Below are 18892 nucleotides of genomic sequence, written 5' to 3' on the forward strand. Positions count from 1 at the left end.
GTTCATATTTCAAATGAATAATAATCTATAGAATCCATTCCTTCTTTGTAATTCCTCCAGAGAAGATCGGGTAAATACATGTTGAGGATGAGACTACAAAGGGTCTCTTAAGGTCAAATTGCAAATTTCAAATTATAATGTCATGTGTGCACACAAGAAATAAATAACAGACTTAAATCGGTTATTATGAACCTTCTCTCCATGACTGACGCCAGTGAGATTCTGACTCTCTTTACTGTTTGAAACTTTTTATAGCTTTAGAGAAGTGAAAGGTGTAGACAAAATACAGCCCAATCAAGTGTCACAGGCTGGAATCAGGATGTATAGGAATTTGCATAGCCTCTGCTGTATTGGTTGTTCCAAACTTTAGGAATTCCTTTGTTCCTCAGCTTCTTTGGGAGTTGGCCAGGATGTAGGAGCCATCTTTAAGTTACATGTGCTGGTATATTGTATTAAGGAAAATCACTGAATATGCAATATTTATGTGTGTATATATATATATTAGGTTACATCAACTAAACTATATATTTGAGTCTATGAAATGGCTGAATTAAGTACCGTATTTTTCGCTTTATAAGACGCACCTGATTATAAGACGCACCCCCAAATTTGGTGGAGGAATAGAGAATTTTTTAATAAATGGGGTCCGTCTTATAATGCCAGTGTCCGTCTAACAAATAATATAGGGTATATGTCCCTCATAGCCCCCTCATCCTAAAATTAGCCCCCTTAATCTGCATATGGCCACCTTATATTGAACACGTCCCCCAGTGATGCCACATTTCCACTGTGGCTGGCACACAGGCCTACTGTGGCTGGCACACAGGCCCACTGTTGCTGGCACACAGGCCCACTGTGGCTGGCACACAGGCCCACTGTGGCTGGCACACAGGCCCCCTATTGCTGCACACAGGCCCACTGTGGCAGGCACACATCACCCTTTGTTAGATATCGCCCCCATGTTGCTGCTTTTAGTAAAATAAACTCTTTCCTTACCTTCTGCAGCACTGTCTTGTCTCGTGTCTCCCTCCTCGGGGTTGAGCTCCTCCTGTCTCCTGCACTTCCTACTTCCTGGTTCTAGTGCCGGTCATGTGATCGGGACAGCAGAGCGATATCTCTGCGTGCATGATCACAGCACCAGGAGGGAGACCGGGCAGACACACTGGAGGAGGTGAGTAAAGAGTTTATTATTTTACTATGGGCAGCAGCATGGGGGCCATATCTAACACAGGGGGAGGGGGCATGTGCGATCAAAGGTAAGCACAGGCAGATATAATATGCCCCGCTGCCCCAGCCCATCAGCGCGATGCAGTTTCAGCACCACGCTTGATGGACAGCGGCTGTGCATATTATATGAGCGGGAGCAGGAGATCTAACGCTGCCGCCCACAGCTTCACCTGCCCCCACCAGCCCCCAGCACCGCTCCAGAGCGGCCCGCACCTCTACTGGACATATATATATATACCCCCCTCCCGTATATTCGGATTATAAGACACACCCCCTACTTTCCCCCAAAGTTTGGGGGAACAAAAGTGCGTCTTATAAAGCGAAAAATATGGTATTTTTGGTTACTTAATTCTTATCCTCAACATACATAAGATCTTGTCTGGACTCCAATGAGGTTGTACAATTGTAGGCACAACACTGCAAACAAATATTGGAGAAAAACACGACTTACTGCTCCACCTGCAGAACCGAAGATAATCCGCTCTCAAGCGGGTAAGGTAGGTAACTAGACTACTACAAGGAATGGAAGGCCTCCCATATGATGAGAGGTTGAAAAATTTAGATATGTTTAGCTTAGCAAAAAGACGTCTCAGAGGCGAGCTCATTTATATGTATAAATACATGTTTGGTCCATTTAAAGGACTGGCACATGACTTAAGGCCCCGTCACACTAAGAAACATCGCTAGCAACATCGCTGGTAACGAACAACTTTTGTGAAGTTGCTAGCGATGTTGCTGTGTGTGACATCCAGCAACAACCTGGCCCCTGCTGTGAGGTCGTTGGTTGTTGCTGAATGTCCTGGGCCATTTTTTAGTTGTTGCTGTCCCGCTGTGAAGCACAGATCGCTGTGTGTGACAGCGAGACAGCAACAACTAATGTGCAGGCAGCAGGAGCCGGCTTCTGCGGAGGCTGGTATCCACAGTAAACATCGGGTAACCAAGAAGCCCTGTCCTTGGTTACCCGATGTTTACTGTGGATACCAGCCTCCGCCGCTCTCACTGTCAGTGCTGGCTCCTGCTCTGTGCACATGTAGCTGCAGGACACATCGGGTTAATTAACCCGATGTGTGCTGTAGCTTGGAGAGCAGGGAGCCAGCGCTCAGTGTGCGCTGCTCCCTGCTCTCTGCACGTGTAGCTCCGTGCAGTGGTAACCAAGGTAAATATCGGGTTGGTTACCCGATATTTACCTTAGTTACCAAGCGCAGCATCTTCCATGCAGCGCTGGGGGCTGGTCACTGGTTGCTGGTGAGCTCACCAGCAACTCGTGTAGCCACGCTCCAGCGATCCCTGCCAGGTCAGGTTGCTGGTGGGATCGCTGGAGCGTCGCTAGTGTGACATCTCACCAGCAACCTCCTAGCAACTTACCAGCGATCCCTATCGTTGTTGGGATCGCTGGTAAGTTGCTTAGTGTGACGGTACCTTTATTCCTTCCAAAGGCAATACTAAGGAGCAGGGGGCAAACACTGCGAGTGGAAGAAAAGTGATTCCAGTAGCTTTACAGTTAGAGCAGTCAAACTGTGGAATGTCCTACCACAAGAGGTAGTAATGGCAGATACTATAACGGCTTTTAAAAAAAAGGGCTGGATGATTTCCTCAGTACACACAACATTGTTGGTTATAAATGACTTAGTGACAAAATGTAGAACTGGTGGAGGAAGGTTGAACTAGATGGACCTAGGGCTTTTTTCAACCTAAGTAACTAAGGAATATCAAGAACAGACTGTGCACACAAAGAACAAGGATCCATATATTCCAAAATATCACACAGGGAAATGCCTCTAAAAGGTGAGACATGTTTTACTTCACAAACATATTTTGTTACCAGCAACAAAATCACTATATATTTTGGAAAAACTACAAACAAAAGACAATAACATAGAGACAGCCATAGTAACGAGAAGTAAATTACTATATAAAAAGAAAGCAGTTCAGATCTTATATTAGAAATAATAATATATGCAGTTATTGATAGACATGTTATCCAAAAAGAATATAAAGAACAATAGTTCATGTGCATTGTATATTTCACATGTATTTAGAAATTCACCATATGGACAATGTTATTGCAACCCACTAAAAAAAACTAGAATTTTTCATTCATTACAGTTAAGTCCATAATCTATGGCATAGACTAATGGTTGTGTCGGTGGCTTACGGTAACAAAATACAATTGCTTGGTGTCCATTAATTTTGAGTGCATGTGCTCTTATGAACACCAATGAAAGGCGTAGGGTGGTCCACGAGAACTTCATAGCACTTAGGTGTAGGCTGTTGCTGTCAAGGGGAAATGTGTGACCTTGGTATTTGTGCCCCCCTCCCCAGTTTCTGATTGTCAGGATTCACTCCCCACCCTGACGATGCTCAAAGGTGTCAGTGAGATCCTTCTATTTACAGATTATTGTTTGTGCTCAAGTATTGTATATACACTGGAGGTCAAAATTAAAGAACAAGACACAATTTCCTAAATGCTAAGGTCATTGTGTTGTCTTATGTGATTATTTCCTAACATGAGTAAACTTGCAATATTTTAAAGTTATTTCATAAATTGAATTTTTTCAAAAGAACATAAAAACGTAACTGAGAAAATGAAAAAGAACACTGATTAAAACTAGAAAACATTTTCAGATACCTGCAAGTTATTGGTGTTAATATGGCACCTGGTGCTAATTTCCTTAATTATCTGACATACCCTATTTAACTGGCAGCTTAAATTTTCAGTTTGCACTGATTTAGTAAAAATGGTGTGCCATTCCAAAGTGACTGAAACCCTCCGGCACCAGGTTGTCCAGAAGAAGGCCAAAGGGGTGACCCTATCAGCCATAGGCTGGTTTCAGACGTCTGTGTTTTAGGTACGTGTGACATCCGTTTTTAACACGGATGTCACACGTACCCATGTTACCCTATCGTGTACTTTCACACGGCCATGTTTTCACACGGACCGTGTGGCCCTGCTATTTCACACGGAGACGTGCCTGTTTTTTCTCCAGCAGCACGGGTGTCACACGGACCACACACTGATGTGATCGATGTGACATCAGTGTGACACGTACCGGAGAAAACACGGGTTTTTAAATAAAAAAAATTTCTATATTTACCTGTTCCAGCGATGCTGTCTCTGGCTCTGCTGCCTCCCGCTCCTGACCCCCGCTCATTATTTTCATTGATTATTCACTGGAGTGAGCAGCTGGGAGCAGGGGCATCGCGGTGACAGCGCAGGAGACAGCACCGCCGAGGACAGCATGGCTGGGGACATCGCTAGTGACAGGTGAGTATCCTGCCAGCAGTGTGTGTGCAGGGACGTCCAGGAGGTCATCGGAGTTCCCAATGAACTCTGATGACCTCGTGATGACACCCCTGCGACAACTGCGCTACAGCAATTGTCATGATGGTGATTTCCAGGGGTTCATGAGAGTACATTGGGAACCCTGATGAGTCTCTGGATGTCACTGCACAAACTGCTGTATACTCACCTGTCACCGGCGATGTCCCCGGTGATGTTCCCGGTGGTGCTGTCCTCGGCTGTGCTGTACCCAGCCTGTCCCCGCGATGCTCTAGCTTCCAGATCCGCAGGCAGTGAATAATCAATGAAAATAATGAGCAGGGATCAGGAGCGGGACGCAGCAGAGCCGGAGACAACATCGCTGAATACAGGTAAATATAGAACATCTTTTCATTACAGAGACACGTGTTTTACCCGGTACGTGTCACACGTATGCAAACACGGATGTCACATGTGTGACACACGCGTGACACACATATTACCATAACCATGCGTGTGACAGGTACCTGATTAAACACGGATGTCTGAAACCAGCTATAGCAAGAGAAGCAGGTCGTTCCAAGTCTGTGATTTCAAGAATATTGCATCTTTACAACAGCATAAACTCTTTCAAGTCCCTCAAGAAGGGTGGGCACCATCAAAAGACAGATGCAAGAGAGGCCAGGATAATGCGGAGACTCTTCATGGGTAATCATTTCAACACTGCTGCTGGAATTGCTCGCTAGTTCAGCACTGAACAAGGTAAGGATTTGTCTCGTCATACAGTGTCACAACGTTTAAGAGCATTTGGACTGAAAGCCCACTCTGCAGTGACCAAACCTGTCAGCAGAAAAAAATCAAACGGCTAGACTCACTTTTGGTGAGGAGCATGTTGTGTGGACAGAGGAGAAGTGGTCCACAGTTCATTTTAATGATGAAAGCAGGTTTAATTTATTTAAGTCTGATGGGAAACGTTATGTTCATCGACAAACTGGAGAAAGACTGAACCCAAAGTGTGTTAAGAAGTCACTGAAAGATGGTGGAGGAAGTGTCATAGTTTGGGGAATGTTTCCTGCAGCAGGAGTTGGACCTCTCATTGAGCTACATGGCAGAGTGAATGCAAGTGTGGATCAGAACCTTCTTCAACAACACGTGGTTCCTTACTTCCGTTCATTACTCAATCAGCCAGCAATTTTCATGCAGGACAATGCCCCCTGTCACACAACAAAATGGGTAAAGCAGTTCCTTGAAACAGAAAACAATGAAATGGCCAGCCCAAGGTCCTGATCTAAACCAATTGGAAACCTTTGGAAAATCCTTGGTGACAAAGTTATGGCCAGGATACCCACAACAGTCAAAGAACTGTGGAAGAGACTGGAAGAAGAGTGGCCCAAAATCACACCAGAGCAGTGTGAGAGACTAGTGATGTCCTGTGGCTGCATATGTGCTGAAGTCATTCAAAGCAAAGGCCTGTACACGTCCTACTGAGTGGTGACTGCGGTTACCTTCAGAAAATTTACTTATAATCTTTCTCTGTGCTGCAGTCATTGCTGTTCTCTAATTATGATCATCACATTTTGGGCAAAATAATGGTTTTATGTAGTCGGCTACAGGCTCTACGGTAGGGACGGGCTGCACCTCAATGGGGAAGGTGCAGCTGTGCTGGGGGGAGAAAATGGTCAGACGGATGGAGGAGCTTTTAAACTAGGATCGGGGGGGGAGGGAGGCTAGTGGAGCAAATAAGGGGAGAGATAGAGGGTCAATGAAGGATTAGGAGGGATGGGACATACAAGGAACGTAGGGAGGCTAGGAGTAATAAAGGTGTTAATAGGATTAAATGTCTACTGGCAAATGCAAGAAGTCTTGCAAACAAAATGAATGAATTGGAGACTCTTATGTCAACCATGGATTATGATGTGGTGGGCATTACGGAAACCTGGCTGGATGAAAGCCATGACTGGGTGACAAACATACAGGGTTATAGTACATTTAGGAAGGACAGGAAAGGCCAAAAAGGTGGTGGGGTGTGTATATTTATTAAATCTAACCTAAAACCTGTGTTGTATGATGACATTGAGGGGAACAGCAACAATGTAGAGTCAGTATGGGTAAATGTACATGGGGAGGGGAATAATGGAAAAATGCTAATTGGAGTTTGCTATAAGCCTCCTAACATACCTCAACAAATAGAGGGTGAAATGCTGGAACAAATTGAAAAGGCAGCTAATAATAATAATCGGGTTCTTATTATGGGGGATTTCAACTATCCAGACATACAGTGGGACATAGAATCTTCTGGTTCTGCTAAAAGCTGTAAGTTCTTATCTACCATTCAAGACCATTTCCTCTCTCAGATGGTAGATGAACCGACGAGGGGAGATAATTTGCTAGATCTAGTCCTGTCAAATAGACCGGATACAATTTCAGATCTACAGGTCCGGGAGCACTTGGGCACCAGCGATCATAATATGGTAAGCTTCAACATAATATTCAATAGAACATTTCAAAGGGGGAATGCTAAAACCTGGAATTTTAGGAAAGCTGATTTCAACAAATTAAGGGAAGAGCTTAAATGTGTAGATTGGGACAAAGTCATAATAACTGGGGATACCGAACATAAATGGGGTAAGTTTAAGGATATACTACTAGAGTCCTGTAAAAAACGTATACCCTCTGGTAATAAAATGTCCAGGAATAAAAAGAAACCACTATGGATAAATAAGACTGCACAAAGTATAATAAAACAAAAACAAAGGGCATTTAAAATCTTAAAGGCTGAGAATACAGAAATAGCATTTCAGAAGTATAAAGATATCAATAGGAAATGTAAAAAAGAAATCAAACAAGCAAAATTAGCTACTGAAACAAAAATCGCCAATGACATTAAAATAAATCCCAAAATCTTTTATAAATACATTAATGCCAAAAGGAAAACAAAGGATAGTATCGGCCCCTTAAAATATATTAACAAGTTAGTTATAGAGGACAAACAAAAGACTGAGATATTAAATAGGCATTTCTCATCTGTATTCACCAAGGAACTGACTGTACCAGGGATCATTCAACAAGTGAAAAATCAAAGTTCACCACCCGATATAATTAATTTAACACAAGATGAAGTACGCCTACGTCTGAGTAAATTAAACATTGACAAATCCCCAGGGCCAGATGGCATTCATCCACGAATATTGAGGGAATTGAGCTCCGTAATCGACAGACCGATGTATCTCATCTTTTTAGACTCACTTGTAACAGGGTTGGTGCCTCAGGATTGGAGGATTGCTGATGTGGTACCGATATTTAAGAAAGGTAAGAGGGTAGATCCAGGCAACTACCGTCCAGTAAGCCTGACATCAGTAGTATGCAAAGTTTTTGAGGGCATTTTAAGGGATGACATGCAAAAATATATTGCAGAAAATAATATGATAACTGACAAACAGCATGGATTCATGAAAGATAAGTCGTGTCTAACCAACCTGTTGGGGTTCTATGAGGGGGTAAGTTCAAACCTGGATATTGGTAATGCAGCTGATGTGATTTATTTGGACTTTGCAAAGGCATTTGATACTGTTCCCACATAATAGCCTTATACTACAGCTCCAGAAGAAAGGACTAGGGGAAACTATATGCAACTGGGTAAGGAATTGGCTAAAAATAGGAAACAAAGAGTAGTCATAAATGGTACATTCTCTAAATGGGCTATAGTTAGCAGTGGGGTGCCGCAGGGATCTGTGCTTGGACCGATTCTTTTTAATCTCTTTATTAATGACCTTGTGGATGGGATTGATAGTACAGTGTCAGTCTTTGCCGATGACACCAAACTATGTAGGATATTAAAAACTGACCTGGATAGTACAATATTACAAAAAGATCTGGATAAGATGTCAGAATGGGCAGATACTTGGCAAATGAGATTTAATGTTGATAAATGTAAAGTAATGCACCTAGGACGGAGTAATCATATAGCTGCGTATACATTAAATGGAAGTAAACTCGGGACTACAGAACAGGAGAAGGACTTGGGTATTCTCATTACAAATAAGCTGAGCAGCAGCACTCAATGTTGTCACGCTCCCCGGCTCCCCTGTCACGCTCTCCGGCTCCCCTGCCACGCTCCCCGGCTCCCCTGCCACGCTCCCCGGCTTCCCTGCCTCGCTCCCCGGCTCCTCTGCCAGGCGTCCCCCGCTCCACAGCCTCCATGCCCCATCACCTGCGGTCCCCAGGCAGCCCGGTCCCCGCTCCCGGCGCCCGTCGGCAACTCTGCTCCAGCCCGGCTCTCCTGCCTCCTGTTCACCGCTCCCTGCTCTGGCTTCTGGCACCCGGGCCTCACGCATGCGCATTAGGGCGTGCGCGGTCATTGACCCTCTCTTAAAGGGCCAGTGTCCTCAAACAGGATATTAAAGAATCAGGTACAGGGTATATAGGGAGATCCTTTCCAAGTGGGCGGGGCCTGTTCTTCGTGTTTTGCTAAGCTAGGAGTCAGGTCCCCTTGTGTCTTGTGGTATACTTACCTATCTCTCTCCTAGAGCAGCTCCTGCGTCGCCAACCGGTCCTGACGATACCCGAACCCCGAACGGTGAATGCCTGCCATCCCGTCAGTTCATACCATCTCCGATCCCTGTGGTGACCCGTCTTCTCGCTCCGTCGGTTCCGGACTCTGCCTGACGTCATCTCGGCCTCCGAACCTGAGCTCCGTCACCCGGACTACCTTCAGTGACTCCGTGGTCCCAGGGACTTCTACTCTCCACACCTCTGAACGGACTGTCCTGCTACCCGTAGTGCTCCGGCTACCGGGCACCTTGCCTTTGGTGAGGTGTTCAGCCCAGTGGATCCACCTCCTGGGTCTGCCCGTCCACCTGGCCCTAACAAATGTCAAGCAGCAGCTGCTAAAGCAAACAAGATTTTAGGGTGTATAAAAAGAGAGATTAGATCCCGTGATCCCAACGTATTGTTACCCCTCTATAAATCACTTGTAAGGCCACATCTGGAATACGGGATCCAGTTTTGGGCTCCACATTTTAAAAAGGACATTCAGAAATTAGAGTCAGTTCAAAGGCGGCAACTAGACTACTACAAGGAATGGAAGGCCTCCCATATGATGACAGGTTGAAAAAGTTAGATATGTTTAGCTTAGAAAAAAGACGTCTCAGAGGAGATCTCATTTATATGTATAAATACATGTGTAGTCAATATAAAGGACTGGCACATGACTTATTTCTTCCAAAGACAGTACTAAGGACCAGGGGGCACTCACTGCAAGTGGAAGAAAAGCGATTCCGACAGCTAAATAGGAAAGGGTTCTTTACAGTTAGAGCAGTCAGACTGTGGAATGCCCTACCACAAGAGGTAGTAATGGCAGATACTATAACAGCTTTCAAAAAAGGGCTGGATGATTTCCTCAGTATACAAAACATTGTTGGTTATAAATGACTTAGTGACTAAATGTAGAACTGGTGGAGGAAGGTTGAACTAGATGGACCTAGGTCTTTTTTCAACCTAAGTAACTATGTAACTATGTAACTATGTTGTAAAATCAGATGATGTACCCCTCACAAAAAAAACCTTCAAATGTTAATGTAGATTACGTTATTGCTGTGACCATACATTGTTCTCCAATTTTGATCTCCAATGTGTATATTCTTTCTGGATTTGAGAGATCAGTGGAAGGAATGACTTGAGCACAACTGTATAATTATTATTTGTAGCAGTTCAACTGTTGGTTTAGACAAACCATTGTGCTTGATATATTTATCTTCCCACACCGTACACACACGACTCCGCTCCGCACACCTCGTACACACACGGCTCCACTCCACACACCTCGTACACACACACACGGCTCTGCTCCGTACACACGCGGCTCTGCTTCGTACACCTCGTACACACACGACTCCGCTCCGCACACCTCGTACACACACATGGCTCCACTCCGCACACCTCGTACACACACACACACACACACACACGGCTCGGCTCCGTACACACGCGGCTCTGCTTCGTACACCTCGTACACACACGGCTCCGCTCCGCACACACGGCTCTGCTCCGCACACACGTGGCTCTGCTCGTACACACACACACGCGGCTCGGCTCCATACACCTCGTACACACACACACACACACACGGCTCTGCTCCATCCACACTGTAAACCCCTCCTGACCCCACACATAACCTTCACCTCATCCAGCACCATGACACCCAGCACAGCAGAGTCCTGCATACACTGAGGAGCTGATCATGTGACCCCTGACTCCTCCCCTCCATGTGACATCATCACAGGTCCTGTAAGCACAGAGCAGCCATATCTAGTGTGCGGCTCTAATTGACCCTAGAATGTATGACCTGCAGTCAGGTCATGGGCGTGACCGTTTTGGTTGGGGGGCGTGCCAATGTTTTTTCCTGTCCACTCTAATCATGCAAGGGGGGCTTTCGCGTCCCCCTGTACCCCCCCATCTGGAGCTCTTACCCCCACACACACTTCTATTATAATCCACTCTATGCCCACGTGGACTTAGAATAAACATTGTTTTTCTGTATGGAAAGGTCGGGCTGGAAACATCCGGCTGCATTTTGTACACGCCCCATCACATGACAAGTTACGTCATACCTGGCAGGAGCCCGTACATTCTAGCATCTACTGTGCGGCTCTGCAGAAGGAGGTATGTGGAGATTCCCCATTACTGGGGCAGGGGGCATTAACCCCTTCAGCTCTGAGACTTTCTTGGGGTTTTCCTCTCGCTGATTTCTATGAATCGTGAGGTTTTTGTTCCTCTTCCTCTGATAGATACAAACGCCCCAACTATGAGAGGCCGGAAGTGAGGAAACCCGTATTCACATAGTATGATTCCCATTTTCATAAGCCCCACACACAGTATAATGTAGCCACAGTTATGAAAAAAAGACCTCGCATCACCTCACGTAGGTGCTCTGGAGAAAACGGACAATAATATAGGATAACTCCGGCACACTACTTATTTCCCATAAGAACCAAGGAGACACAGTAAATTGATTTAAAAAATCTTTTTCTTTTGTTTTGCTGGTGCAAATGTGAAAAAGTGCTGTACAAGGGTCCGCCAAGTAACGTTTCGGCCAATCGGCCTTCCTCAGGTCGGACAAACTGAATATTTACAATAGTGAAGACACAAAACAAAACAAAAAGACATCCATCAATATAGGTAATAAGGCATATTTAAGATACAAGATCATGTATGAACAAGTGTATAATCAGGTACAACGAATTAATGGAGAGACAATGGTACAGAATCCAGGGTATTGGTCACAGTACAGGGACTGAACAATGAATCAGGGAGACAAGTCTTAAAGAGGAATAGTGGGTATTGCTAATATAGATATGTATAAAGGGGGCTTTACACGCTACGATATCGTTAATGTTTTATCGTCGGGGTCACATTGTTAGTGACGCACATCCGACGTCATTAACAATATCGCAGCGTGTAATACCAGCGACCTTAGGCGACCTCAAAAATGGTGAAAATCGTTCACCATGGAGAGGTCGTCCCAAACTCAAAAATTGGTAAGGGTTGTTTAGCGTTGTGGTTCATCGCTCATGCGGCAGCACACATCGCTATGTGTGACACCGCATGAGCGAGGAACGTCTCCTTACCTGTCGCCGGCCGCAATGCAGAAGGAAGAGGTGGGCGGGATGTTTACATCATGCTCAGCTCCGCCCCTCCGCTTTCATTGGCCGGCCGCTTAGTGACATTGCGGTGACGTCGCTGTGATGCCAAACGTCCCTCCCCCTTGAAGGAGGGATTGTTCGGCAGTCACAGCGACGCCGCTGACCAGGTAAGTATGTGTGACGCTGCGTAGCGATAATGTTCACTACGGCAGCGATCACAAACAATTGCATGCGCGACGGGGGCGGGTACTTACACGCTCGCTATCGCTAGAAATTGCTAGCGATATCGCTACTGTGTAAAGCCCCCTTAAGTCATATGAGTATCTATGTTTATAAGAGAAGATTTAGTCATATGTTCTCATGTTTAGAGTATGACTAGAGTCAGTGGTGGCATGCATGGCGTCACCGTTAACCTGTGAGAGAATGGGATGTGGGGGTAGGAGGATATGTAGAACATATGTGAGGGGGGACCGCTCACCTGGAGAGCAACAGGATATGAAGGAGTAGAAGATATAAGTAGATGTACTTGACCTGTAGTGTGAAAAATAAGCGATAAGAACAAGTGAAAGATATGGATAAGGCAGGCTAGGTAGTAAGTAATGACATACCGTATGCTGAACAACAGGGTAAATGGTGGTGTATATAGGAGTACCTATATGTGGTTGTATTGCGGGTAGTGGGTGACTCTGAAACCAAGGACAACATGTTAGGTTATGTCATAAGGCATATTAAACGCTAGCAAAGTAATATAGGTCCTGGACTTACACAGTGGGATATGTAAGGAATACCTATCGTCAGAACACATCAAGTACAATGCTCCTATAGTAGCCGCGGTGTGGTGACTGGTAATCATGTAAAGGGAGTCACCAGAGTTGGTAAATATAACATGAGACCTGTGTGTGGAAATAAAATGAACAGAATCCAAGAGGGCAACATATGGCAGGAGGGAAGAAGACATTAAGGGAAGACGGTTACCTCATGGGTCACCTGTGTTGGCGTATGTTTCCAGCACGCTTTAATGTACAGGAATCATTATGCTTCCATGCTATGTGTATGCTTCCAGCACATTTGAGTGCTAAGGGATCATATTATTCCAGAGCAGTTGTAGCTGTGCCATATTATAGATGTAGGGGATAAAGAAAACAGTAAGTGTCAGAAGAGAGGGTGGAAGAGGAACAAGAGAACATTAGTAGTAATGAAGAGGATAAGGAAGGGTTAAAGATATATCATAACTCAAATGATAACTCACGACCAGGGGCTAGGGACCCTGATATGGTCAAGGAGTATATGGAGTAAATCGGGACCTTATCCAGGTAGTTGCCTGAATAAGAGGAAAGGATATGGGAATTGTGTAGAATGTCACAGGAGGAATGTAGGTAAAGGACGAGAGGAAAAAGATGGAGAAGGTGGTGTATACCTATGGCTCCAATGGTTTGGCATAGGAGTAGAGTCCAGGATATGATGGTGGGAGTCCAGGCAACCACCGGCTGAAGATAAAAGGGTGAGGATTTAAATCAATGTTGGAGGTGTCATGAGGGAGGTCTGCTGCTATCCATGTGTGCCACTTACCGAGTGTCAGAGGTGCTGGAGGGCTGATCCGCACGTCCTATGGAGTGCAGCGCATGTTAGAAAGGGGTGTGTTTAATAGGGATGGTGCCGCGACGTCACTTCCTGTTTCGGATAGGACGCATGATGCTGGAGCAAGGAGCGTGGTGTACCGTGCATGCGCGGGTGGGGATACAAGTTATAGTGATAGACAGGGAGTGGAGGCGTTGTCATGTGCGTCACTACCGCTACTTGGAACGCGGAAGTGAGGTGGTGGAACGCACGTGTCTAGGGGGCCGTGCCAGGAGGTCACATGGTGAAACTGGCCAATGGTCCTGGACGGGATTTGCTGCTCCAGTGCTCGGGCTGGTGATAGGCTGTATAGGGCTGGAGGAGTGACGTGCGTGTTCTACCACAGGGGTGATGCTAATTCTTTAAAAAAGGGGAAGAGAGGGGGAAAAAAGAAAACAGAGAACGGATGGAATAAATGGTGCACATGCTCGACATATAAGGAATAAGAGTAATAAGGTAGTAAAGTAACACTGTATACAGTGTGAGTATGTTCTCAGGATCTAAATAGTAGTGGCATTGAGGCTTTTAAAGGGTAACCTCATAATGGAAATCAAATGGTGATCTACAAGGTGCATATGCAAATGACTGTCGTGCATATGGGTAAAATGATCCATACAATGTGGTGCTTATAATAGGGGAATGGAACAGTGTTGACAGTGTTATCTTGTACAATACTTATAAATAGGTAATGGAAAGAAAACCATAGGAAAACATCATCATGATTACCAGATGGTGAGCCGCAGTAAATATACAGGTACTGACTTGCATACGTGTATGAAGGAAAAAACATATTATTACTATGTCATACAACAACCATGGAACACATGTAAAACAATCATTAGAAACCAAGCTCATATTTACAATTCAACCCATGGGGTTCAAGGGTACCCAGGGTATGAATCCAACGTGATTCTCTTTCACGGAGTAATTTGACCCTATCACCTCCCCTACGGTTGATACCCACATGGTCAATGACCTGAAATTTGAGTTGGGAAATCCTGTGGCCAGCCGACATGAAGTGGAAAGGGATGGGTAATAGAGTCCTTCCACATCTGATGTCGGATTTGTGTTTATTGATGCGGTCCCGGATATGTTGGGTGGTCTCCCCAACATATCCGAGACCGCATGGGCATTTTATATAGTAGACGACAAGGTACTGACGCAAGTGAAAAAATCTCTGATGGGGAAGGATTTACCCGTTCTGAGGTGTGTGAATGAACATCCCCTGGTGACATTGGAGCATTGGGCACATCTGAGACATGGGAAAGTGCCGAATTGTGGGTTACCGAGAAATTTTTGTTTGGGACCCTTGACCATATCAGGGTCCCTAGCCCCTGGTCGTGAGTTATCATTTGAGGTATGATATATCTTTAACCCTTCCTTATGCTCTTCATTACTACTAATGTTCTCTTGTTCCTCTTCCACCCTCTCTTCTGACACTTACTGTTTTCTTTTTCCCCTACATCTATAATATGGCACAGCTACAACTGCTCTGGAATAATATGATCCCTGAGCACTCAAATGTGCTGGAAGCATACATAGCATGGAATCATAATGATTCCTGTACATTAAAGCGTGCTGGAAACATACCCCAACACAGGTGACCCATGAGGTAACCGTCTTCCTTTAATGTCTTCTTCCCTCCTGCCATATGTTTCCCTCTTGGATTCTGTTCATTTTATTTCCACACACAGGTCTCATGTTATATTTACTAACTCTGGTGACTCCCTTTACATGATTACCAGTCACCACACCGCGGCTACTATAGGAGCATTGTACTTGATGTGTTCTGACGATAGGTATTCCTTACATATCCCACTGTGTAAGTCCAGGACCTATATTACTTTGCTAGCGTTTAATATGCCTTATGACATAACCTAATATGTTGTCCTTGGTTTCAGAGTCACCTACTACCCGCAATACAACCACATATAGGTACTCCTATATACACCACCATTTACCCTGTTGTTCAGCATACGGTATGTCATTACTTACTACCTAGCCTGCCTTATCCATATCTTTCACTTGTTCTTATCGCTTATTTTTCACACTACAGGTCAAGTACATCTACTTATATCTTCTACTCCTTCATATCCTGTTGCTCTCCAGGTGAGCGGTCCCCCCCTCACATATGTTCTACATATCCTCCTACCCCCACATCCCATTCCCTCACAGCTTAACGGTGACACCATGCATGCCACCACTGACTCTAGTCATACTCTAAACATGAGAACATATGACTACATCTTCTCTTATACAGTGCCTACAAGTAGTATTCAACCCCCTGCAGATTTAGCAGGTTTACACATTCGGAATTAACTTGGCATTGTGACATTTGGACTGTAGATCAGCCTGGAAGTGTGAAATGCACTGCAGCAAAAAAGAATGTTATTTCTTTTTTTTTTTTTTTTTAAATTGTGAAAAGTTTATTCAGAGGGTCATTTATTATTCAACCCCTCAAACCACCAGAATTCTGTTTGGTTCCCCTAAAGTATTAAGAAGTATTTCAGGCACAACGAACAATGAGCTTCACATGTTTGGATTAATTATCTCTTTTTCCAGCCTTTTCTGACTAATTAAGACCCTCCCCAAACTTGTGAACAGCACTCATACTTGGTCAACATGGGAAAGACAAAGGACCATTCCAAGGCCATCAGAGACAAGATCGTGGAGGGTCACAAGGCTGGCAAGGGGTACAAAACCCTTTCCAAGGAGTTGGGCCTACCTGTCTCCACTGTTGGGAGCATCATCCGGAAGTGGAAGGCTTATGGAACTACTGTTAGCCTTCCACGGCCTGGAGGACAGCCTTTGAAAGTTTCCACCCGTGCCGAGGCCAGGCTTGTCCGAAGAGTCAAGGCTAACCCAAGGACAACAAGGAAGGAGCTCCAGGAAGATCTCATGGCAGTGGGGACATTGGTTTCAGTCTATACCATAAGTAACGTACTCCACCGCAATGGTCTCCGTTCCAGACGAGCCCGTAAGGTACCTTTACTTTCAAAGCGTCATGTCAAGGCTCGTCTACAGTTTGCTCATGATCACTTGGAGGACTCTGAGACAGACTGGTTCAAGGTTCTCTGGTCTGATGAGACCAAGATCGAGATGTTTGGTGCCAACCACACACGTGACGTTTGGAGACTGGATGGCACTGCATACGACCCCAAGAATACCATCCCTACAGTCAAGCGTGGTGGTGGCAGCATCATGCTGTGGGGCTGCTTCTCAGCCAAGGGGCCTGGCCATCTGGTCCGCATCCATGGGAAGATGGATAGCACGGCCTACCTGGAGATTTTGGCCAAGAACCTCCACTCCTCCATCAAGGATCTTAAGATGGGTCGTCATTTCATCTTCCAACAAGACAACGACCCAAAGCACACAGCCAAGAAAACCAAGGGCTGGTTCAAGAGGGAAAAAATCAAGGTGTTGCAGTGGCCTAGTCAGTCTCCTGACCTTAACCCAATTGAAAACTTGTGGAAGGAGCTCAAGATTAAAGTCCACATGAGACACCCAAAGAACCTAGATAACATGGAGAAGATCTACATGGAGGAGTGGGCCAAGATAACTCCAGAGACCTGTGCCGGCCTGATCAGGTCTTATAAAAGACGATTATTAGCTGTAATTGCAAACAAGGGTTATTCCACAAAATATTAAACCTAGGGGTTGAATAATAATTGACCCACACTTTTATGTTGAAAATGTATTAAAATTTAACTGAGCAACATAACTTGTTGGTTTGTAAGATTTATGCATCTGTTAATAAATCCTGCTCTTGTTTGAAATTTGCAGGCTCTAACTTATTTGTATCTTATCAAACCTGCTAAATCTGCAGGGGGTTGAATACTACTTGTAGGCACTGTAAACATAGATACTCATATGACTTATACGTATCTATATTAGCAATACCCACTATTCCTCTTTAAAGGGAACCTGTCATCAGAAATTTGGCTTTCAACCTAAAAGTTTCCCCCTCTGCAGCTCGTGGGCTGCATTCTAGCAAGGTTTCTATACTTTTTGCGCCCCCTTTTAAACCAAAATAAATACCTTATAAAACTGTACCTTTCGGTTTGAAAATCTTGTAAATCGTCCATGGGGGCGGGCCGTGTGGCATCCGTTGCTGTATCTTACGCCGTCCCCCATGCTCCAAATCATCCCTCAGAACGCTGCCCACTGCGCCTGAGGTCCCGTGCACGCCGGGACACCTAGTGACGTGGTCGCAGGCATGAGAGTATGGGCGGCGCTGTGATTGGATCACAAGTGCCCGCCCATACTCTCGTGCCCGCCCTTTCCCCACTGCCTCCAGCGTTCTGCGCCGGCCCGACGTCACCTCCTTCCCATCGTACCCTGCAGCAGGAAATAGATGGAGCAGGCCACTACAGGAGAAGCGGAGAGGATCTGAGCGACGTACAGAGGGGAGAGCGCGCCCACGAGAGTATGGGCGCGCACTTGCGATGCAATCACAGCGCCGCCCATACTCTCGTGCGTGCGACCACGTCACCAGGTGTCCCGGCGTGCACGGGACCTCGGGCGCAGTGGGCGGCGTTCTGAGGGATGATTTGGAGCATGGGGGACAGCGTAAGATACAGCAACGGACGCCACACGGCCCGCCCCCATGGACGATTTACAAGATTTTCAAATCGAAAGGTACAGTTTTATAAAGTATTTATTTTGGTTTAAAAGGGGGCACAAAAAGTATAGAAACCTTACTAGAATGCAGCCCACGAGCTGCAGAGGGGGAAACTTTTAGGTTGAAAACCAAATTTCTGATGACAGGTTCCCTTTAAGACTTGTCTCCCTGATTCATCGTTCAGTCCCTGTACTGTGACCAATACCCTGGATTCTGTACCATTGTCTCCCCATTAATTCGCTGTACCTGATTATACACTTCTTCATACATGATCTTGTATCTTAAATATGCCTTATTACCTATATTGATGGATGTCTTTTTGTTTTGTTTTGTGTCTTCACTATTGTAAATATTCAGTTTGTCCGACCTGAGGAAGGCCGATTGGCCGAAACGTTACTTGGCGGACCCTTGTACAGCACTTTTTCACATTTGCACCAGCAAAATAAAAGAAAAAGATTTTTTAAATCAATTTACTGTGTCTCCTTGGTTCTTATGGGAAATAAGTAATGTAGCCACAGTACCGCCATC

General features: G+C 45.2%; 1 protein-coding gene across 1 annotated transcript in view; it reads left to right on the forward strand.

Moving 5' to 3' along the window:
* LOC142312925 (uncharacterized) overlaps window positions 1-18892 on the forward strand; it is a 135873-nt gene that overhangs the window by 21765 nt on the left and 95216 nt on the right. The window contains 3 exon segments of the mRNA XM_075351913.1: window positions 14429-14497; window positions 15645-15722; window positions 15800-15852. Of these exon segments, the coding sequence (XP_075208028.1) occupies window positions 14429-14497; window positions 15645-15722; window positions 15800-15852 (200 nt within the window).

Source organism: Anomaloglossus baeobatrachus, chromosome 5 (genome assembly GCF_048569485.1).
Source record: "Anomaloglossus baeobatrachus isolate aAnoBae1 chromosome 5, aAnoBae1.hap1, whole genome shotgun sequence".
NCBI classification, from domain to species: Eukaryota; Metazoa; Chordata; class Amphibia; order Anura; family Aromobatidae; genus Anomaloglossus; species Anomaloglossus baeobatrachus.